The sequence below is a fragment of the Pan troglodytes genome, chromosome 1 (assembly GCF_028858775.2).
Source record: "Pan troglodytes isolate AG18354 chromosome 1, NHGRI_mPanTro3-v2.0_pri, whole genome shotgun sequence".
Taxonomy (NCBI): Eukaryota; Metazoa; Chordata; class Mammalia; order Primates; family Hominidae; genus Pan; species Pan troglodytes.
Window position 1 is genome coordinate 197,416,840 of NC_072398.2, and position 24,257 is coordinate 197,441,096.

The window sequence follows — 24,257 nt, forward strand, 5'->3', positions numbered from 1 at the left end:
TTTTTTCAGAACTGGCTGCCTCGCGGGACATCATCTCCCAACTTTACCCTTTCCTTGCCCTTCCAGAAAGACAGCACATGAACCCCTTCCCTTTAAAGGACTGAAGCAGAGAGGTCACAGACTCTGGAGGCAGACCAACTTGGACTGGAATTCTGGCTTTGCTACTGAACAAGTAGTGTGGTTTGGGAAAAATTCACTAACCTCTCAGAGCGTCAGTTTCTTCATCTATAAAAATGATGCCAGTACCTATTCCATAGGGTTATTAGAGGATTAAAGGGAAAAAAATCTATTAAAAGTCCCAGCATAGTATCTGGTACATAGTAGCTACTCAATAAACAATGACCACATTAATTATTGTTAGGAAAAGAATTGGGGACAACAGGTTTTTTAAAAGGGGTTGGGGAGGTGCTCAGAATCCTGACGTATTAGTCTGTTCTCCCACTGCTATAAAGAACTGCCCAAGACTGGGTAATTTATAAAGGAAAGAGGTTTAATTGACTCACAATTTCACAGGGCTAGGGAGGCCTCAGGAAACTTACAATCATGGTGGAAGGAGAAGCAAACATGTCCTTCTTCACATGGTGGCAGGGGAGAGAAGAATGAGCAAAGTTGGGGAAAAGCCCCTTATAAAACCATCAGATCTTATGAAAACTCACTCACTATCATGAGAACAACATGAAGGTAACTGCCCCCATGATTCAGTTACCTCCCACCGGGTCTCTCCCACAACACGTGGAGATTATGGGAACTACAATTCAAGATGTGGTTTGGGTGGGGACACAGCCAAACCATATCACCAGACATCTGGTCCCTGGCCTTACACGTCCTTAAGAGAAGAGCAACCCCTTGGTTTCCTGCTCTCCCCTCTGTTTCCTAAAGGTGAATCCACATAGATTTCTCTCTCCCCCATCTTCCAAGAAGCAAAGGTGAAGATGCACTCAAGAGGGAGTATTAGATATGCAGTTAAGGCCATGCAGCAGTCCACCTACCTTTGGCAGATTATATACATTTTGTAGGCCCTCCAGTCTGGACAACTGCATTTTTTTATGCCCTCGTGGCTGTAGGTCTAACAGGAGCCTGGTATAGCTGCTCACTGCTTGTATTTTCCTTGCTTGAGAACTCTGGCCTGGCCATCCAATCCCATTTATGACCAGCAAATTGTTTGGGGTCAGAAATGGACACCACCTGTGTACAGTGGTGCCAGCTGAGAGTCACAGCCCCTAGTGGACTCAAATTGTTTTTTCTTCTAGTAAAATGCAGCTTTTATCATAATAAAGTGACCCTATCCATATTAACTTTTTGTCCCAATGCTTGTTTTCTCTAAAGTTAATTCAGTCACATATTCAGGCTCCTCTTCTAATTCTGGTTCTCTTGCTGCTGCTTCAGTGGAGGAGTGAGATCCTCCAATGAAGTCTTGAACCCATCAAAGTCATGCATGAGGGTTAGAATCAGCTTACTCCAAACTCCTGTTAATGTTGCTGTTGATATAACTAATAGGTATATATATTAATATAGAGGCATACATTGGAGATATTGCAAGTCCAGTCCCAGACTACTGCAATAAAGTAAATATCTCAATAAAATAAGTCACACAAATTTTTTAGTTTTCCAGTATAATCTAAGTGTGCAGTAGTATCATGTCAAAAAATATGCATACCTTAATTAAAAATACTTTATTGCTAAAAAATACTAACAATCATCTGAGCCCTTAGCAAGTCATACTCTTCGCTGGTGGAGACTTTGCCTCGATGTTGATGACTGCAAACTGATCGGGGTGGTGAAGGCTGGTGTGGCTGTGGCAATTTCTTGAAATAAGACAACAGTGAAGTCTGCCACATGGATTGACTATTCCTTTCATGAAAGGTTTCTCTGTAGCATATGCTGCTGTTTGATAGCATTTTACCTACACAGTATAATGCCTTTCAAAATTGCAGTCAGTCTTCTCAAATCCTGCTGCCACTTTATCAACTAACTTCATGTGAAGTTCTAAATCCTTTGTTGCTGTTTCAACAATGTTCACAGCATTTTCACCAAAAGTAGTTTCCTGATTCTTCTCAGGAAACCACTTTTTTGCTCATCCACAAGAAGCAGCTTCTCATCTGTTTCAGACTGATCAAGAGATTTCAGTAATTCAGTCACACCTTCAGGCTCCACTTCTAATTCTAGTTCTCTTGCTACTTTTACCACATCTGCAGTGACCTCCTCCACTGAAGTCTTGAACCCCTCCAAGTCATGTGTGAGGGGTGCAATCAGCTTTTTCCAAACTCCTGTTAATGTTGATATTTGGACCTCCTCCCATGAATCACAAATCTTCTTAATGGCATCTAGAATGATTAATCCTTTCCAGAAGGTTTTCAATATACTCTGCCCAGATCCATCAGAAGAATACACTATCTGTGGAAGCTATAGCCTTATGAAATGTATTTCTTACATAATAAGACTTGAAAGTCAAAATTATTTCTTGATCCATGGGCTGCAGAATGGATGTTGTGTTAGCAGGCATGAAAACAACATTCAATTCCTGTACATCTCCAGTTCTGATGTACAGGAGCTCTCCATCATTTAGCACTTGGCTGACCAGGTGCATTGTCAATGAGCAGTTATTATTTTGAAAGGAATCTCTTTTTTCTGAGCAGTAGGTCTCAACAGTGGGCTTAAAATGTTCAATAAACCATGCTATAAACAGATGCGCTGTCATCCAGGCTTTGTTGTTCCATTTATAGAGCACAAGCAGAGTAGATTTAGAATAATTCTTAAGGGCCCTAGGATTTTCAGAATGGTAAATGAGCATTGGCTCCCAGTTAAAATCACCAGCTGCATTCATCCCTAACAAGAGAGTCATTCAGTCTTTTGAAATTTTGAAGCCAGGCATTGACTTCTCTCTAGCTATGAAAGTCCTAGATGGCATCTTCTTCAAATAGAAGGCTGTCGGTGGCTCATGCGTGTAATCCCAGCACTTTGGGAGGCCGAGGCAGGTGGATCACAAGGTCAGGAGATTCAGACCATCCTGGCCAACATGGTGAAACCCCATCTCTACTAAAATACAAAAAAATTAGCCAGGCATGGTGGTGCGCACCTGTAGTCCCAGCTACTCGGGAGGCTGAGGCAGGGGAATTGCTTGAACCTGGGTGGTGGAGGAGGTTGCAGTGAGCTGAGATGGTGCCACTGTACTCCAGCCTGGTGACAGAGCAAGACTCTGTCTCAAAAAAAAAAAAAAGGCTGTTTTTTCTACCTTTAAAATCTGTTGTTTAGTGTAGCCACCTTCATCAATTAGCTTAGCTAGATCCTCTGGATAACATGCTATAGCTTCCACACCAGCACTTGCTGCTTCACCTTGTACTTTTATGTTATAGAAATGGCCTCTTTCCTTAAACGTCATAAGCCAACCTCTGCTTGCTTGTACTTTTCTTCTGCAGCTTCCTCAACTCTCTCAGCCTTCATAGAATTGAAGAGGGTCAGGGCCTTGCTCTGGATTAGGCTTTGGCTTAAGGGAATGTTGTGGCTGGTTTGATCTTCTGTCCAGATCTACCTACCTTCTATGGTAGGTGGATGCCAAGGACGATGCTAAACATCCTACAATGCACAGGACGGCTCCCTACAATAAAGATTTACTCAAACTTTCTCCATGTCGGCAATAAGGCTGTTTCATTTTCTTATTCATGTATTCATGGAAGCAGCCCTTCTAATTTCCTGCAGGAACTTTTCCTTTGCATTCACAGTTTTGCTAATTATTTGATTCAAAAGGCTTAGCTTTAGGGCTGTCTCAGCTTCCAACATGCCTTCCTCACTAAGCTTTTAATCATTCCTAGCTTTTGATTTAAAGTGAGAGACACAACTCTTCATTTCACTTGAACACTTAGAGGACATCATAGAGCTATTAACTGGCCTAATTTCAATATTGGTGGGTCTCAGGGAATAGGAGCACTCAAGGAGAGGGAGATAGACAAGGAATGGCCAGTTGGTGTAGCAGTCAGAACACACACAACATTTATCAATTAAGTTCTCCATTTTGTGTGTGCGTGGTTCATGGCGCCCCAAAACAATTACAATAGTGACATCAAAGATCACTGATCACAGATCACCATAACAGATGTAACAATAATGAAAACGTTTGAAATATTGTGAGAATTACCAAAATGTGACGCAGAGACATGAAGTGAGCACGTATTATTGGAAAAATGGTGCTGTTAGGCTTGCTCAACACAGGGTTACCAAAAACCTTTCATTTGTAAAAAAAAAAAAAAACATCCGTAAAGCACACTAAAGCAAGACACAATAAAACTAGGTGTACCTGTAACTTATAACCAGCTTCCTTCTTTTAGTATTGGCATGATTTTTTTATCATTTTATTTTTAACTGCTCTCTATGTAAAAAGCATGTAATTGTGATTTTTAAACCCTATCTGACAATCTTTTCTTTCAAGTAGAGGATTTAATCCATTTGCATTTTTTCTTTCTTTTTCTTAGTGAAATATAATTCACACACCATAAAATGCATTCTTTTAATGTATACAATTCAGTGATTTTAGTGTATTCGCAAAGTTGTACAAGTATCATCACTGTCTAATTCCAGAACACTTTCATCATTCCCAAGCAGCCCTTAAAAGTCACTCCCCATTGCCCACCCCACCCCAGCTTCTGGCAACCTCTAATGTACTTTTCTGTCTCTGTGGATTTACCTATTCTGGACATTTCATATAAATGGAATTATATGTGTGTCTTTTGTGTCTGGCTACTTCCACTTAACATAAAATTTTCAAAGTTCATCCATGTTTTAGCATACATCAATACTTTATTCCTTTTGGCCAAATACTATTTCATGGTATGAATATACCACATCTTGTTTATCCATTCAACAATTGATAGATGAACTGGGACTATTATGAACATTTCCACTTTGGGACTATTATGTTTCCATTTTTTAGCTATTATGAATTATGCTGCTTTGAACATTTGTGTATAAGTTTTTGTGTGAACACGTTGTCAATTCTCTTGGGCATATACCTTGGAGAGAAATTGCCAAGTCATGTAGGAACTCTATATTTAACTTTTTGAGGAACTGCCAAACTGTTTTCCAAAGTGGTTGCACCATTTTCCATTTCTACCAGCAGTGTATGAGGATTACAATTTCTCCATATTCTTTTCTATGCTTGTTATTGTTCATCATTTTTATTATAACCATCCTAGTGGATGCGAAGTGCTATCTCATTGTAGTTTACATTTGCATTTCTCTAATGACGAATCGTGTTAAGCATATTTTTATGTGTTTACTGTGTAACAAATCATAGTGACTTAATGCAACAGCCATTTTCTTGCTTATGATTGGCAATTCTGGCAGGGTTTAGTAGAGACAGCTCATCTCTGCCCCACATGTTATTGGCTGTTGTGGCTCAGGTGGGCCTAGAAGATCCGAGATGGCCTCACTCACATCTTGGTGCTGGCTGTCAGCTGGGGCATTGTGATTGTCCATGGTCCCTCCCCTCATATGAGTTCTTGTCATTCCGTAGTCTCTGCCAAACTTCCTTACATGGTGGCATAGTACTCCAAACAGCGAAGGTAGAAGCTGCCAAGCCTCTTAGGATGTAACCTGGCTCAACATCACTTCCACCATGTTTTGTTATTCAAAGCAAGTCACAAGGCCAGCCTGATTCAAGGGGAGGGGAAAGGGGAAAAAGACTCCACTCCTTGATGGGAGGAATTGTTAGTAGCAGCAGTCTTTGCAGATAATCTACCATAAGCATTTAGAACAATGTTTGACCCATATTAAGACCACATTGAGAAGTGAAGATACCTAAGACCCATTCTTACCATCCCAGTACCTACCAAAATTCATCATCAGGGTCAGCACTGGCCCAACCCAGGTTTTACCACTTGGTCACCTGTTGTGGTCTGCCTCTATGCTATGCCCTGTGGGCTTTCTGGATATGATGTCTACAGGGATCTCCTACCAGACTCCAAGACATTATCATCTCTCCTTGAACTACTGCAACAGCTCCCTCTTTCTTGTACCACCTGGTCCTTTCTCTACACAGTAGCCAGTATAATCTTGTTAAAATGTAAATCCGATCATATAACTCCAGTGGCTTCCCAAGATGCTCATAATAAAATCCAAATTTCATGCCATGATCTGGCTCATAATGACCTCTCCACCCTTGTCTTCTTCCATTCTGTCCTGGCTCATTCCAGTCCCAGCATCCTTGGCTTCCTTGCTGTCTCTCAAACACAGCAAACTCACTCTGGCCTCTGGCCCGTTATACCTGATGTTTCATCCCCAACAATACTCTTCTCCAAAATTTTGCATGGCTGGCCTCTTCACATCATTCAAGTCACTTCTCAAAGTCACTTGATCTTCCCAAACACACGGAGTGTCTAGCACATGACAGGGACTCAATAAATGTGTGTTGAGTAAATGAGAGAATCTTAGGATCAACCTGTGATCCTGTGACAAGACCAATGGGAAGACCAGCCCCAGTAATGTTGAAAGCAATGCCCTTGCCTAGACATCTCAATTCTGGTGTTCTATCTTCTCACTTGTTTTCACAGCTATACTTCAGTATTTTAGTAAAGGGAACTTGCATACTGAGAGGGACAGGTTGGGGACAACTGATGAGGCAACTGTAAGATGCAGATGGAAAAGGGCTATAATTGGCTCTCATTCTGGAATCCAGGGCCAATGAAGACAATCTGAGGGTGACAGAGCTCCCATTTTTGTCTTGTGTATACTCTGTGTACCACCTTCCTGCCCAGAGACATCATGAGTATGAGGAAATAGGGAGAGGTAAGCATAAGAGGCAAGAGAGAAAACAATCTAATGTTATTTTATATCTGCTACATGCTGAGAAGGTATTATTCCTCATTTCATAGATATGAAAACTGTCCCCTGAGTGGACATTGTCTGCCAACGCCAGGTGGGCATGCCAGCAGGAAGTTTGCTTCAACAGATACCCTTGGGTTTCTCTTCTTCCCAGCCTCTTGCTTAAAGAAGCCTAGCATGGATTGTGTGATGGTGATCCATCCCTGTGCAGAGTCATTGAGATGTTTGCTTTTCCCCCACAGTGGTGTCCTGTGGCCATCCGGGCTCCCCGCCTCACTCCCAGATGTCTGGAGACAGTTATACTGTGGGAGCAGTGGTGCGGTACAGCTGCATCGGCAAGCGTACTCTGGTGGGAAACAGCACCCGCATGTGTGGGCTGGATGGACACTGGACTGGCTCCCTCCCTCACTGCTCAGGTATGGTGCATGGCATTGAGGAAAGAGCTCCAGTGGAATGCTTGACTGATGGGAGGTAGACGAGCCCCCAAGGAGTGAGTGTGATTGATGGATGGGAGGGAATCAGACCTTGGAACCCTTATATCTACCCTAACAGGTAGAAAGCACAGCAAGACAAGGTCCCAATGGAGCTTCAGCTTCTGGTGGACTGAGCCCCGCCTTACCCCCTCAGTCAGCCCTGACCATGCCCAGGGATTGCAAAACTAGGAAGGGCACAACTTTTTAGGTCAACCTATGGCCAGAGTCCTGTCCAGACACTTGATTTTATGAGTTCCTGGGGACAGTTCAAGTCTTCCTGTTGATCAGCTCAGGTCCAAGCCCACTCCTGTGTTCTTTTCTTCTCTGTTTCAGACTCGTGCTCAGGTCCAAGCCCACTCCTGTGTTCTTTTCTTCTCTGTTTCAGACTCGTGCTCAGGTCCAAGCCCACTCCTGTGTTCTTTTCTTCTCTGTTTCAGACTCGTGCTCAGGTCCAAGCCCACTCCTGTGTTCTTTTCTTCTCTGTTTCAGACTCATAGGCCCCAGCCTCCTTCCTTTTCTTATCACTGCCCCTCAACTTGTCCTATGTCCTGGCTACCTAGTGGGGTACAATCTTCTTCTCTACTGCCTTGAAACACCAGTCCTCAGACTTTTCCTGTTAAGTTCCTTTTACTGCTAATGAGGACACTGACAGATGCTATCAAAATCGCAAATGTAGAGAACTGCCAAAGGTCCTATGTCCACAGTATCCAAACCAGAAATGAATGTGTAATGCCATATAGCAGAACAAAATTTTGCAAGTGAATTGTCCTGCCAATAGCAGAAACCACCAAGCTAAAATATTAGCACCTTGCAGCTTTGTCTTCTTTGAGGGGGACCTGCCTGGCCCTAGGAAGGGATTCCATGTTGCCTGCAAGAGGGAGCTGCTTGTGCAGCTTGATGTTCCTCGGAGGGCCCACCTTGGCATTGAAATTAACCCGTAACCCTTCCCATGCCAGATCCCTTCAGAGGAAAGGATCATGACCTCCTCCTAATACAGAAGCCTTCTCCTTGATGTGGGACCTTACCCATAAGATGTGCCACTGTTCTTGCAGTTTGACATTCCCAGATGAGCCTGCCTCCCAAAAGTTAGGTCACTGCCAGAATATTTAATGAGATATTCATTAGATCTCTCCAGAAAGAAAAGAGTCCCAAAGCCACTATTTCAAAGGGCTGTTGGTTGCCCAGGAAATCCCAGACACATCACTCTATATGACCACCCAGGACTTTGGCCTCTCACCCCTATTAATCTCATTAAACACCTAATTAAGGAACTGGGCAGGACTATATAGGAGCCATGATGACTCATTTAGCTGGGCTAGAGGAAGGCCTATTAACTGTGCCCTGGCTTCTTTCTGTTTGGACATCTGGTAGAAGTGATAGGCAATACAGCATGAGAGGACAAGGGTCATGTACATTGCCTCTCCAGCCTCCCTGGAGCTCTCTGAAAACAGAATTAGAAGGAATTCAATGTACACAAAGGCTAGACAATGAGTGAACCTTAAATCCCTTGGATGAGAACATAAGGGATGAGAAGAATAGGCAATTAGGAAGTAACATTAGGTATATACCACAGATATAGAGATAGTTCCTCCCTTCCTGAAACAATGTCGTCTTTTGCAGTGGCATCTCCTGCCAGTCCTATGAAATACACATTCATGAATTCCAGGTCAAAGTTTTTAGTCTCATTGTGTGCAAGCAGTGGACCCAACTGTTGTACAACAAAACCTCTTAAGTCCTTGAGTCATACACCACTGGGCCACCAAGGCTATGGAGAGATTTCTGGAGTTTGAGACCTACTTCAAGAAGTTCACCACCCACATCTCCACTGTCATTCTCTTTACCTCTTCAGTAAATAGTTGCCATCTATCTACTCTGCCCCCATGGTGCAATATCCTGTCCAGACTCCCTTCTATCACTGAACTAGAAGCCTCCAATACTGTAGTGGGGGCCATTCTTTCAGAAAAAGCCCCTAGGATTGAACACCATTGTATTATCCTGTTCTCATACTGCCAAAAGACATACCTGAGCCTGGTAATTTATAAACAACAGAGGTTTGATCAACTCACGGTTCTGCAGGCTGTACAGGCTTTTGCCTCTGGGAAGGTCTCAGGAAACTTACAATCATGGCAGAAGGGGAAGCAGGCACATCTTCACACGGCTGGCAGGAGAGGGAGAGCAAAGTGCAACACACTTTCAAACAACCAGATCTCATGAGAACTCACTCACTATCACGAGAACAGCAAGGGGGAAATCCACCTCATGATCCAATTACCTCTCACCAGGTCTTTTCCCCAACTTGGGGATTACAATTCAACATGAGATTTGAATGGGGACACAGAGCCAAACCACGTTAACCATCTTGTGCCTATTTTACAATACTGCTAGCTCCAGTTGAGGTCAGCTAGCCAGTGTGTGGGTTAGAGCTGCTCACCATCAAGATTGTTTCCAGGGAGACCCAGTTCTGCCTGTTGTGTGAATTACATCCTGGCAACCTTCAAAAGATAAGAAAACCTAGCCAAATGCGATGAGCTCTCTTTTATTAATGTTTACATTGAAGGTTGAAAATGAATCCCTCTTCCACGGTGGGAAACAGAATGGAGAACATGTGGTTAGGTAGTGTCTCACAGTCTGAGTCGAGACTAGGAAAGGGAATAATCCCAAGGTTGAGAAGTGGAAAAGACATAAATGGCAAGTGGTGGGATACACATGACTTAAACATTTATTGGCTCCAGCCAACTAGATGTGGTCACTCAGATGTTACCATTTGATGCCCACACATGGTTACATGAGGAGATAGATTCCATGATAGTTGTAACTTTATCTTTTCATGCAGTTGTCATTTATTCGATAATTGTTCTCCTCTTTCCTCATGTTTACCATGGCCTGGTCTGATCTAAGAACATCTCCTACACATTTCTGTATCATGAAATGTGTTGGCCCTGCAGGGGACCATAGATCTTGTGGCTTTGTCTCCTGTTCTCTACCCTTCTTCGCCCCTTGGGTCCTTGGAGGTCTCTTGAGTGGGTTTGCACAATACCAGAAGCCAGAGAAATGTAGGAATGTAGCAAGAGGAAGAGGGTGAAGCAAAAATGAAATGAGAGGGTCTGAGATGTTTATTCTAGAGCTCACTTGTGTGGCATAATTTGTGAGTAGGGAATCCTTAATGAAAGGCCCAGCATCGATCACCTTGAATATTTATCATTTCTTTGTGGTGAGAACATTTAAAATTCTTTCCTACAGCTACTTGGAAATATACAATACATGCATCAAAACATCACCTCCTACCCCATAAATATATACAATGATTATTTGTCAATTGAAGATAAAATGAAACTTTTTAAAAAGTAATAAATAAATAAATAAATAAATGCTCAAGATTAAGATTCAAGCTAGGCGGTTAAGAAATGAAGCTATGCTAAGCAGTTTGGACTTTATCCTATGGCACTGGGGAGCCAGTAAAGATGTTTCTGCAGGAAAAAATTTTTTGAAAAAAAAAAAAAGGTCAGATGGTTAGTGATTGTTAAGATTAGAGGACAAAGTAGAAGATGGATTAGAGGGAGAGTTTACAAGGAGGGGACATTAGTCGGGAGGCTCTTGCAAGAGTTCAGGCAAAAGAATGTTGAATGTCTAAGCTAAGACAGTGGCACAGGAGAGGAGATGGGACTACAGAATCAGCAGGTGTTTGTAGAGAAGAGGGGAAGGGGAGAAGGAGGACCTGTGGCCAGTTTGGATCACTGAAATTCCAGACTGGCACGGGCCACAGAGCCTTTCCTCTGCCTTCTTGCTTCCCTTCCCTGTGTGGTTCCCAGGGACTTACCCATGGCCTCAGATCTTTGTGTTCTTCCACCATTGCATATGGAGGCAGGAGCATGTGCAGGTAACTTGTGCTAGGCCTCATTCGTGGGACCCACTGCATCCCCTTAGTCATATCCCAGTATCTTTCTCCCCTGCTTCTCCACTCCCTTTTCTTCCCTGAAAAACAATGGATTTGTGTGGTTCTGGTCCATAGGAACCAGCGTGGGAGTTTGCGGTGACCCTGGGATCCCGGCTCATGGCATCCGTTTGGGGGACAGCTTTGATCCAGGCACTGTGATGCGCTTCAGCTGTGAAGCTGGCCACGTGCTCCGGGGATCGTCAGAGCGCACCTGTCAAGCCAATGGCTCGTGGAGCGGCTCGCAGCCTGAGTGTGGAGGTAATGTATGTGACCATTCTGCTTCTCCCCTTTGCCCAGCCCCAGAACTCGCCCCTGCTCCTGCTCTTATTCCCAGGCACCTGCGCTCACAGAAAAAAACCGTGGCCTCATTTGAACCCTCAGCCTGGCTGATAGGACTGCAACAGATAATTCATGTGCATTTTCATTAGTAATCAAAAGACAAACATATTCCCACTCTCACCTCAAAAGGGAAGAAATCAAAAAAGACTGAATTTGACCCACTATTTCATTCATTTCCCATATAGTTTCATTCAGCATCTATGTGCCAAGTGCTGTGGAATGTGCTGGGGACACAATGGTGACCAAGACGGACACTGCCATGGTCTGGATATTTGTGACCTCCCAAATATCATATGTTGAAACCTGGTCACCCAGTGATAGTTTTAGGAAGTGGGGTCTTGGGAAGTTGTTAGGTCATGGAATGGGATTAATGCTCTTATTGAGAAAAGAAAATACCTTAGAACGCTCCCTTTCCCTTGTGCCATGTGAAGACACAGCAAGAAGGCACCATGTCCAAGCCTGAACAGACGGAGACACACATCTTGATCTCCTGGGGCTTACAGTCTAAGGGAAGAGACTACGTGAAACAAATATTCAATGTGCCAAAAGATATACAAATCCAATTTTAGAAAACTCTCAAAGTAATCTAGGACCTCAGTGATGTTGCCTGAGGTAGCACCAATGGGAGAAATTATCATTTTTCCATATATTCCTAAGTTTCTGGGGGAAAGGTATATTTTTTAAATCTCTCTTTCCTCTTGCAGCTGGTCCCCAAATCTCTCTGTCTCTCTCTTTCTAAAATACAGCCTGCATAGTACTCTCCTAGGCAGGAAGCAGGCTTAACAGATGAGAGTAAGGTTGAGTGAGAAGATCTGGAAGAGGAAGGAGATAATCATTTAGCAAGATACAAGTGGAATGGAATTGGGAAGTGTGTAACGGCCAGGCAGCACTGAGCGCTCACTTAAGGTGGGGGGATCATTAATTTAAAGTGAGAGCAGTCAGCATGGGACCATGTTTTTGTTCAAACTCATTTTGCTACCTAGTTGTGGGCACAGAGCAGACAGTGCATTGGGTACAGAGCTGGAGATTTGACAGGCAACTAAGACATTGGCAGAAGCGGCAAGGGAAAAGAGGGTGAATGTGAGGCAGAGATTATATATATATATTTTTTTATATATTTATATATATATGTATATATATATATATAAATGCACAGTGGTCAAGTCAGGGCATTTACAGTGTCCATCACCCAAGTACAATACATTTTTGACTATAGTCTCCCTACTCTGCTATCAAGCATTGAACTTATATTTTTTTTCTAACTGCGTGTCCATGCCCTTTAACCCACTTCTCTTCATCCTCCCCCTCCCCTGACTCACCCTTCCCAGGCTCTATTATCTGTTTTTCCACTCTCTACCTCCACGTGATCCCAATGTATTTTCAATTTAAGAAGTTATTTTGCCAGCTCTAACTCTAAAAGTCTAGAATCAATGACCAGATCAGTGGCAATGAGTACTCTTAGTGCCTGGATTGTGGTCCATTCTCCATTAAAAGAAACTAGACTCTTTGGAGAAATGGCTAATTCCCGGGCTGGTGCAGGAAATATACAAGACAAATATGGAACATCTTGTCACTACAGCGAGGATTCCACCAAAGATAACTGAGGTCATGTTAACGGGACTCAGGAGCCAACTAGAAGAGGCTCCTATTGGCTAAAGATGGAGAATCTGAGCATCAATAAGAATAATAATGGCAATGGATGGGAACATAAAAAATATCTTTAGATCCATGAGTTCAAAATGATTCTTAAATAAACACATTGGTCACCTTTGGAGTTTGCTAGGAAACCAACTCATTATTCTGACATTTGATTTAAAATAAAAACCACACACAAAAAATCAAGCATTATCTGGCGTTCCTATATGAACAGTATTTCAGGGTAAGCAAATATTTGGTGATAGAAAATGTCTTTCTTAAAGAACTCTAGCTAATGCAGAAAGAATGATAGAATTAGAATATCACCACTTTCCAATCCCTAATGAAATAATGAATCTGGTCAATGACTGCTAAAACTATTAAATGAAAAACTTCATAATGGAAACTTCATAATGCCACATTAGGCAGGCATGCCCGAAATCACTGATGAGCCTCAACATCATGAACAAGAAAACACCCAGACATTCTTTGCTTCTTATCCAATGCAATAGGAGGGGCCCAAAACCACCTATGAATACCATTGCCAAAAGGCGGAACTTGATTACAGGAAGGAACTACAGGGGATAGAGGAATATGTTAAACTATATCTCATTGATGCAGTTAGCAAAATCCAGAAAGTGTGAAGTTCTATAGGACAGATGTTCTGGTTTTTGTAACAAATAAATTATAGAAGCAGAAATAATCATCTCTGGGTTCAAAGTCTTAGAGACGTGTCAACCAAATGTCATGTGTGGACCCTATTTGGATCCTGATTCAAACAAATCAACTGTTAAAAAAAGAGAAAAACAACTGAGGAAAATCAAGCACTGATTGGATATTTGGTGATATTAAGCAATTGTGTTTGAAATTTTAAGGACGATAATAGAATAGATCATCTTTTTTCTTTAAAAAACTGGAATTTGCTCAGAAATTTCAAAAGATTCATAGGGGTCTCTCCTTCCTGTCTAGGGGTGAGACAATTCGATACAAAAGCAGCATGAGAGGCATTTCTATCCACGGGGTCCCGAGGTAGCATGTGGCTTCCACTCTGGTCAGTTATCAGTCCCCCAGGTGATACCCACCATTGTTCTAGTGAATAATGTGTATTTTTGTCTTCCTAGTGATCTCTTGTGGGAACCCTGGGACTCCAAGTAATGCCCGAGTTGTGTTCAGTGATGGCCTGGTTTTCTCCAGCTCTATCGTCTATGAGTGTCGGGAAGGATACTACGCCACAGGCCTGCTCAGCCGTCACTGCTCGGTCAATGGTACCTGGACAGGCAGTGACCCTGAGTGCCTCGGTGAGAGTTCAGGCCCTACGGGCTCCATGGCCAACAGTGGCCCAGATCCTGCATGCCAGAGGAGAAGGCTATCCATGGAAGATGGTGCAGAATGGTTGGGATGGTGGGACTTGAACCTGAACGAGAATCATATGAATAGCCTCTGTTGAGCATATGCTGTGTGGCAGCCACTGAGCGAAGTACTTTATTTCATATGCACATGTCATTTGATCTTCACCATAACTCCGTAACTCCATGAAGTAGCTACTATTATCCCCATTTTGTATATGAGATGGCTGAGGCTGAGAGAGGCAGAGAATTTATGTTGGCCATTTCTCAGGCTCTAGCCAATTCCTTGGGCTTTCCCTTTTCTCTCTTAGAATCAAACCCCAGAGCTCAACCTGATTCTCTTTTCACTTCAAAGATGCAGCTATCTGCCATCTTTGTTGCTTCGTTCTGTCCTTGTACCCGACCCCACCCAGTACGGGTTCCTGAGCACGGTGTAGCCTCACAGCTCCAGTTTCTTGCTTCTCTCAAGGGTAGTCCCAGTCCTTTTCTGGGAAAAGTGAGTCACTGTGGGATCCAGATGGAGGGAAGAGATAGGATGAGGAAATGTGACAAGATTCTCCCTGTCAAAGTCCTAGTCTGTGATTTCAACTCCCTCTGAAATCCCGTGTCAAGTTCACTTTGGTTTTGAGACCAGAGCTCACCAAGCCCCACCCTCAATGATATAATGACATAGGCATGACCCTTTCATGGGCCATAAGACCCTGCTTCCAGGCTGTTGTCCCTAGGAGTCCTGTGTAGGTGCTGTTGGGCCTACAGAGGCCTCCTAGGTACAACAGCAGGTGATAAGATGTACCCCTCAGCAGACAAATCAATTGTCTTATGTGGTTCATTAATATACCTTAGGTTCTTCAAACAGAAAACTCCCTTTCCCTGGGTCCCAGCCTCATTTAGGAACTGAGCCCTCTGGATACTTCCTCTTAGAGGGGGCACTTTGAATAAGGTGAATCTTCATAGCCCAAGTTGCAGCGGTGCATAAGGACAGTGTGGGCAAGGACAGGGCTGATGCCAGGGATTTGACAAAACAAAATTTAAAATGGGCAAGCTGGGTGTGGTGGCTCATGCCTGTAGTCCCAGCTACTCAGAAGGCTGAGGTGGGAGGATTGCATGAGCCCAGGAGTTTGAGGCTGCAGTGAGCCATGACTGTGCCTCTGCACTCCAGCCTGGGTGACGGAGTGAGACCCTGACTTAAAAAAAAAGAAATTTAGAATGTGTAATGTCCAACTGGGATCCTGTGAGGAGACAGGGCATCCCTGATCTGACAGTTTCCCTTCTTGGATGCATGCAGGGAGTGATAGGGATGGTATTGGAGGAGAAGTGGGGTCCTGGCCAGGAGTGAACAATGCTGTATCTCTCTTATCCTAGTCATAAACTGTGGTGACCCTGGGATTCCAGCCAATGGCCTTCGGCTGGGCAATGACTTCAGGTACAACAAAACTGTGACATATCAGTGTGTCCCTGGCTATATGATGGAGTCACATAGAGTATCTGTGCTGAGCTGCACCAAGGACCGGACATGGAATGGAACCAAGCCCGTCTGCAAAGGTGTGTCTGGGGCTGCAAATGTGGACAGAGAGCCAAAGAAGACACAAAAGTGAGATGTAGGCCCTGAGCATCTCTCTAGAAGGGAGAGGGGTGAAAGGCCAGCCCTAACATCTTATCAGGGGATGTGCAAGGTGAGAAAACTGGCCCCTGAACATCTGCCAGGAGTGAATCAGAAGTACCAAAATAAGGCCTGGGCCATGAACATTGAGGGGAGGGTCCCGCAAACAGAGGACTGGGTTGTCACACTTGAGAGAGGGCATTGTAAGGTGCAAAAAGATCAGAACTCCCACAGTAAGAGGGCCCCATTCTGGTTCTTCCTGCTTAGCCCAGGCTCTAGGTGGGTGCAGGGTAGTCAGTGATATCAATGATGGTGAGGGGGGCTGGTTTCCCAGGACAGCATCAGAACTCAGCCTGCTTTGGTCTCCCTCCAGCTCTCATGTGCAAGCCGCCTCCGCTCATCCCCAATGGGAAGGTGGTGGGGTCTGACTTCATGTGGGGCTCAAGTGTGACTTATGCCTGCCTGGAGGGGTACCAGCTCTCCCTGCCCGCGGTGTTCACCTGTGAGGGAAATGGGTCCTGGACCGGAGAGCTGCCTCAGTGTTTCCGTAAGTTGCTTACAAGGGCTCTTGGTGCATCCTATTCAATAGCTCCTTCCCCTTGCCTCCTCGGAGCTTTGTGGCTGGAAGGCCCAGAATAGGTAGTCCCCTCCCCAGGGAGGAGCTTCATCAAAGACACTATTAAAGAGGGAAGGAAGTGGAAAGGAAGAAAATGAGGATCCCTTAATTGAGCCCTGGTGTCAGATACTGTCTAGAGTAACAGAAGGAAATTAAGCTAGAGATATTGGGGGTGTTTTTTTTTTTACCTGAAGGGTTGTTAACTGTTTGGAATAGTACTCAAAGATCTGAGGGTTCCCAGTGCTATATACGTGTCTGTTTTCATGAAAAATGACCTGCACAGAAAAGACTTCTGGGAAACCTGTGATTTTCTGGTGAGTTGCTTTATTTTTTATCCACCTGGCCCAGTTGTATCCTGAGGAGCCCCAAATCTATTCCAGGGCTTATTCTTTACTGAGATCCCCAGTAAGCAGGTTCCGGGTCACTTATTGTCACACCCTGTGAATGGGCTCTGGAAGGTTTTCTCCATGCCCGTGCTTTGGACAAACAGTAGGGACGTATTTTTCTAATTGCCATTTATCTAATTCTGCAGAAAACTATCCACATACTCATGATACTGTTTTGGGTTCCTCTGAAAATTTGCTTCCATCTGGGGATTTCCTCAGAGATTAGGGCCAGCAGCTCAAAACTGGACACAGGTATTTGGTGCAATGTTACCCTTTCCAACCTTCACATACTACCAGGGTCAAGCCTGGACTCAGCCACCTTGCTTTTCCTCTGGAGAAATAGCTGAAGTGCCTTTTAACAATGAATTATGGTCATCATGAAAAAAATTTTACCCATTAGAAAATACAAAAAAGAAAGTAAAAGTCATCTGAACTCACACTTTCCAATGATAACCACAGTTCAGCTTTTGATGGTGTCCCATGTGAATCACTGTGCATTTTTGAATAGATAGTGATATGTATACATTTTCTAGAACTGGTATTGGCTCATGCTGTACGTACTGTTTCATAACTTGTATTCACTGATAGGCCACCAAAACCTTTCCATCAATACCTTTCTACCTTTCTTTATCAATACTTACTGATCTATGCATCATCATTTTTAATGGCTTTAAAGAATTTCCTTGTAGATACAAGTTATTTAATCTTTTTGCACTGGTGATGAATTTAGATTATCTCCAACTTAATCATGTTAGAAGCAGTTCTGCAATATGTATTCCTGAAAATTGCCTTTCTTGGCCGGGTGAGGTGGCTCATGCCCATAATCTCAGCACTTTGGGAGGCTGAGGCGGGTGGATCACGAGGTCAGGAGATTGAGACCATCCTGGCTAACAAGGTGAAACCCTGTCTGTACTAAAAATACAAAAATTAGCCAGGCGTGGTGGCGGGCGCCTGTAGTCCCAGCTACTCGGGAGGTTGAGGCAGGAGAATGGCGTGAACCCAGGAGGCGGAGCTTGCAGTGAGCCAAGATCGCACCACTGCACTCCAGCCTGGGCGACAGAGCGAGACTCCATCTCAAAAAAAAAATGCCTTTCTTTACTCCTGCAGCAAAGCCCTAGGCATGACAATGCTGGGCCGAGGGCAGTCATGCCTCCCTTCTTGACATATGTTGTCAAACTGTCTTCTAGAAACTGTCCCAATTTACATTCCCCACAGCAGTTAATGAGAATGTTTCTGGATGCACATGCTCATCAATAATGGATTGTGCCAGTATTTTTAAATATTTACCAGCCTGAGAAGCTTTAAAAGATCGCTCATTACTTTAATTGGCATCACATTGCTTATGAGAAAGGCCACGCCGGTTGCTCTTCACTTGTCAGCCATTTGTGTTTCTGGTTCTTTCAGTTGCCTCCTTCTGGATACAGTAACTTCCCATCAATCGATTCTTAACTGACTTCTAATTGGTCAGCATAGACACCCCAACCTTCAGGGCAGAGGATGCAGGTCCAGCTTCATTTTATTTTGCATGTGGTTATGTACCTCATGACTCCATATACACATACACACACACACACACACACGCACACACATTTGCATCATAGCATAAAGCAATGCTTGAAGTGACATCGTGGTGAGCTTTGCCTTTGGTAGTCAATTTTTAATGGCACTCCCTGATGTTAACATGGCCTGAATGAAATGGGTACACCCATACACTACCCACCGCAGTGTAAATGTGTACCCTTTGGGGAAAGACATTTGACACTACACATCAAGAGCTGTGAACGTGTTCAACCCTTTAAAAATAATAAGTTCACTCCTAGAGAATTCTAAGAAAGTAATACATATGAAAAGAAAAAACAAAAAAGAAAACAATACATGTGAAAGAAGAGTTATATATAACTGTATAATAGAAAATGCCCAATATAAGGATTATGATAAAATATAATTATGATACAACCACCTGTTGCTAATTGTGTAGCCAATAAGAGATGATGATGTCATAAACATAGAAAATATTTACAGGATAATGCTAAGTGAATGAAACAAGATTTATGATCACATAGGCTTGGGTTTGCCGCCCCGCACAAGTTTCCATACAACTGAACAAAGATTGGAAAAGAATGTGCGTGAAAATGGAAAAAAAGTTTTGAATAATGGGATTGTCGTTTATTTTTCTTTCATGTTCTAAACTTCCTGTAATGTTACTCCATTACTTGGATCATTATTAATAGGCACTTTGAATGTAGAAGGGAGAGGAAGCCCCCATCAGCAGCAGCACCGCAGCAGGTGGAAGCACCTACCTGGGGCTGCCCCGGTTCCCAGAGTTCAAGCTCAACCAGGAAGGGAACAGTGCAAAGAACAAAGATGGGGGTGTGGGACTGGAAGATTGGGTTCTGGAAAGCAACTTAGACCTGCCTTTCTCCCTTCGTCTTCCCAGCTGTGTTCTGCGGGGATCCTGGTGTCCCGCCCCGTGGGAGGAGAGAGGACCGAGGCTTCTCATACAGGTCATCTGTCTCCTTCTCCTGCCATCCCCCTCTGGTGCTGGTGGGCTCTCCACGCAGGTTTTGCCAGTCAGATGGGACGTGGAGTGGCACCCAGCCCAGCTGCATAGGTGAGAGGTCATCTGGGGCAGGGAGCGTCTTGGCTGGGGTTGCGGGAGACCTTCTTTTGGGCCTGAGATGATTAATTTCCTTCCCTGTCTTCAGTGGTCTCATCTGCAAAAGGGAACATCTCCTCCTCTGAGCTTCTGCAGCAGGATGTAAAATAGCCAGAGCTAGTGTGCTTCGAGGAGTCAAATAGACAGCCAGGGCCAAGGCTCAGGTGGGGATCTCAGTGGGCAGGGAAGTCAGGATGTGGCCGCATTTTCTTTTCTACACCTATTTCCCAGAGTGAGATGAGGCCGTGAAGGCTTCCATGACCATGTGATCTGTGTCTTTGTTTTGGCCATCCAGATCCGACCCTGACCACGTGTGCAGACCCTGGTGTGCCACAGTTTGGGATACAGAACAATTCTCAGGGCTACCAGGTAAGGAGGTCAGCCAAGATAGGGTCTTCCTACATCCTATCCCTTCCTGTCACTGTCAACATAAGAGGACCCAGAGACCTTCCTCAGGACAGCACTTGGGGAGGACAAGAGCTTGGAAAGCGCAGGAAGAAAGCCCTCTGCCTCTTTGAACAGTGCTCCATGGGAGCACCCTGCAGAGACAGAAGGACCCTGACATCCGTCAGAGAAACTGATGAGGAAGGACAGATGGCGTGCAGTTCCATGAACACTTCCCGGCAACCCCGGGCAGGGTGGTTGTGGAAATACGGAAATGAGTGAGACAGACAGACCTCTGTCCTCACGGTGCCCACCCCACCCACAGACACTGGGCTCATGCACAGTGGCAACGAGCATGTGCCACACAGGAGGCAGGCCCGTTGGCATGCCTGGCCCATCAGGACACAGGCCCTGCGGACACACCTCAGATGAGCTTTGGAAGGAGAGAACCTGGACAGTCTGGGTTGGGACACATTGAACAGAGAAAAGGATGGCCGGGTGCGGTGGTTCACGCCTGTAATCCCAGCACTTTGGGAAGCCAAGGCGGGTGGATCATGAGGTCAAGAGATCGAGACCATCCTGGCTAATAAGGTGAAACTCCATCTCTACTAAAAATAGAAAACATTAGCCGGGCATGGTGGTGGGTGCCTGTAGTCCCAGCTACTCGGGAGGCTGAGGCAGGAGAATGGCCTGGACCCAGGAGGCGGAGCTTGCAGTGAGCCAAGATCGCACCACTGCACTCCAGCCTGGGCAACAGAGCGAGACTCGGTCTCAGAAAAAAAAAGAAGAGAAAAGAAAAGGAAGAATGGGTGTGTTCAAGGCAGGACAATTAGCTGGAGTCCAGGACTTGCCCAGGAAAATGTCGGACTCACCTGGACATGACAGGCTGGGATCTAGTCAAGTAATATGACTTATTCACTTAGTCTGTACTCACTCAGCACATGCTTATGGCCCTGAACTGTTCTAGGATCTAGGAATACAGTGGGAACAGGACAGACTGGGTGCCTGTTTGAAGGAAGCTGCCTGGCTGAAGATGATAAACAAATAAATAAACGAGCTGGCTTCTGAGAGCAGTAGACACTACACAGTGATATAAAGGGGTGTGAACGGGGTGGGTTACCATTTTAGGAAAGGTGGTTAGGGAAGGGTGACATTTGAACTATGGCCTCCATGATGAGAAGGGCTAGCCCTGTGCAGAGCAGGGTGACATTCCTGGCTGAACGAAGGGCTGGTGCAGAGGAGTGCTGAGGGAAGTGCTTAGCAGCCTGGGGGCCTGGAAGACAGGCCAGCTAGCAAGTCTGCAGCCCTGTGAGAGAGGATAAGGAAATGTAGTCAAGAGTGAGGCTAGGTTGGAAAACAGCTTGGTCCTGGTGTGTAAAGTGAAACATTCACACACTCTATGACCCAAAAGTTCCACCTCTGCAAACATATCCCAGAGACACTCTTGCACATGTCACCAAGAAACAGGAAATTTGTGGGTATAGTCACGTGATGGATTATTATACAGCAAAGAAAATGAATGAATTAGAGCTCTGCATGACATGGATGAATCTTAGAAACATACTATCAAGTGACAAAGGTGGCATGACACTACTTTGATAAATATTAAAACCAGCAAAAACTTACTAAATTGTTTAGAGGTACGTATGCACATATGTGATAGGATTGTTTTTTAACAAGGCAAGGAAATTAACACAAATTTCAAGACAGCCATTACTACGGAGGGGTGTTGAGGAACACAGCAGGGAAAGAGCCCCTAGAACATTACAACCATGTCCATAGCTCTTAAGTTGCATGGTGGATTCAATCTAAAATATCCATTTTATTATTATTCTTTATATGTGTTACATATATTATTTTGTGTATGTCAGATATCACATAATTTTTGCAAAGGCGGCAGCATGGGACAGGTCATGCAGGGCCTTGAAGCCATGATAAGTATTTTGGATTTTATCCAAAATGCCATTTAAAGGTGACACAATCTGATTCTTCATTTGAAATATTACTCAGGCTGCTGAGTAGAGAATGAATATCAGGGACTTGAGAATAGAAGCACTTAGACAAGGAGGACACTGTTGTCATGACTCCAGGGAAAAAGAAGGTGAGAAGTGATCCTGAACGCTTGTTCAGGATACATTTTGTAGGCAGAACCAAGAGGACTCATTGATGGGATGGATTGCGGGGTCGAAGGGATCAAAGATGACTTGAGGTTTTTTATTTGCACAACTGCATGGATAAAGGTGCCATTTGCTAAGTCAAATGATGAAATCCAAGACAAAAAAGTGTTCAGCATGGAAGAAGGGAGTGGAATTTAAGAGTTACACATTGCATTTGCACATGCTCCCGTAGGTAATAGGGACACATAAGTGTTTGAACTGGGAAGTAGTATAATCCGAGTTGCAGTATAGGAAACAGATCTAGCCGCATTACACCAAGTGGATTGGGTAGGGAGAGATGGAGCCCGTGGTTGCGGGGTGTTGAGTTGTACAGTGAGGGGCTGGTGGAGGGTTAAGGTGGGGAACATAACTGAGCAGAGCAGGGAGGGAGGGTGGCAGTTCGTTCAACAGATTCTTTGGGGGCCATATCTGTAAAGACAAGTCTCCCATCCTTAAAGAATTTGCAATTTCATTGAGGAAAGGAACACACACACAATATTTAATTTGCACTCTTCTTCACATTTTGTAAAATGCTGTCAAATCCGCCATCACATTTGAGTGTCACAACATTCCAGTGTGATTGTGGCAAGGATGGTCATCCCCACTGTATCCTTAGGAAGACTAAGGTTTACAGAGTTCCATGCAGCCTGTCCTGAGTAAATGCAGAAGCCAGAATTCGGATCCAGGGTCTTCTGACTCTGAATCAGCCACCGTGTCCACAACAGAGTGTAATATTACAACTTTGTTCAGGGTATTAGATGAGGCCTTGTGGAGGAGGCAGCCTATCAACTGCCTCAAAGGAGGAAGAAAATTTAACCAGGCGGAGAATCAGAAAAAGAGTTTTGCAGGCAACAGTGCGGGAGGAGTTGGGCCATGTGAAAGTGGACAAGGGACAGACGTAGGAAGCACCGCTGAAAGGAAGGGGCTGATGGGACTTTGTATCTTGCTGCAGGTTGGAAGCACAGTCCTCTTCCGTTGTCAAAAAGGCTACCTGCTTCAGGGCTCCACCACCAGGACCTGCCTCCCAAACCTGACCTGGAGTGGAACCCCACCTGACTGTGTCCGTGAGTGCAGACTTCACCCACATCCCAAGAAAATTCCTCTTGCCCCAGCTGGGCATCTGGGTCATGCTTGAATGCTCTGAATGACAGGGAGTTCACAACTCCCCATGTGAACCGACATCGGTCTCTTTGTAGTCCTTACACTTTGGGGCCTCACAGAAGACTTCCACACAAAAGCCTTTCTGATATTGGAAGGCAATCCCTATGCCTTAGCAAAGAAAAAACTATCCAGTGGCAGCAGCAAAAACTAACAACTACAAGGCCAGGCCTCAGGATGGAGATATCAAGCTTTTGACCCAGTTACTCCTTTACCCCTCAGGAAGTGCTGCAGGCTTAGGTTCCCCCAACCCAGAGTCAACCAAGCCGATATCCACATGATCTCCATCTTGGCCATTCCTCTAGACACAGAGCTTGGGTCAGGGTGGAGGATTAGGGAGGGGGATGCTTGGCATGAAAGGGACTGGAAGGGAAAGGAAGAGGATATTCTATCTAGGAACAGGGGAATGGTCGAAAGGGCCCCTGAAGCCCCTAATCTCCTCCAGTCCAACAGGGTCTTTCCTCTCATCCAGCCCACCACTGCAGGCAGCCAGAGACGCCAACGCATGCCAACGTCGGGGCCCTGGATTTGCCCTCCATGGGCTACACGCTCATCTACTCCTGCCAAGAGGGCTTCTCCCTCAAGGGTGGCTCCGAGCACCGCACCTGCAAGGCGGATGGCAGCTGGACAGGCAAGCCGCCCATCTGCCTGGGTGAGTGTGCCTGCTCGGGGAAGCTCTCCAGGGCGGGAGGCTGAAAGTGCTGGCTGAACTTGAGCTGAAAGAGGGCAAAAGAGAAGGAAGGAATTGCGTTTCAAGGAGC

The 24,257-nt window shown here is 44.7% G+C and overlaps 1 protein-coding gene across 5 annotated transcripts in view; it reads left to right on the top strand.

The window, feature by feature from the left end:
* Positions 1-24,257, top strand: part of CSMD2 (CUB and Sushi multiple domains 2) — a 643,557-nt gene that overhangs the window by 600,443 nt on the left and 18,857 nt on the right. For 4 of the 5 annotated variants that reach the window (XM_016958744.4, XM_016958727.4, XM_016958733.4 and 1 more), the window contains 9 exons: positions 7,056-7,229; positions 11,296-11,478; positions 14,316-14,492; positions 15,903-16,082; positions 16,514-16,687; positions 19,580-19,753; positions 20,094-20,167; positions 23,291-23,402; positions 23,969-24,148. In XM_016958744.4, coding sequence (XP_016814233.2) covers positions 7,056-7,229; positions 11,296-11,478; positions 14,316-14,492; positions 15,903-16,082; positions 16,514-16,687; positions 19,580-19,753; positions 20,094-20,167; positions 23,291-23,402; positions 23,969-24,148 — 1,428 coding nt within the window. Of the gene's footprint in view, positions 1-7,055; positions 7,230-11,295; positions 11,479-14,315; positions 14,493-15,902; positions 16,083-16,513; positions 16,688-19,579; positions 19,754-20,093; positions 20,168-23,290; positions 23,403-23,968; positions 24,149-24,257 lie in introns of those variants that run through there. The other variant, XM_063782964.1, reaches the window with a different exon arrangement.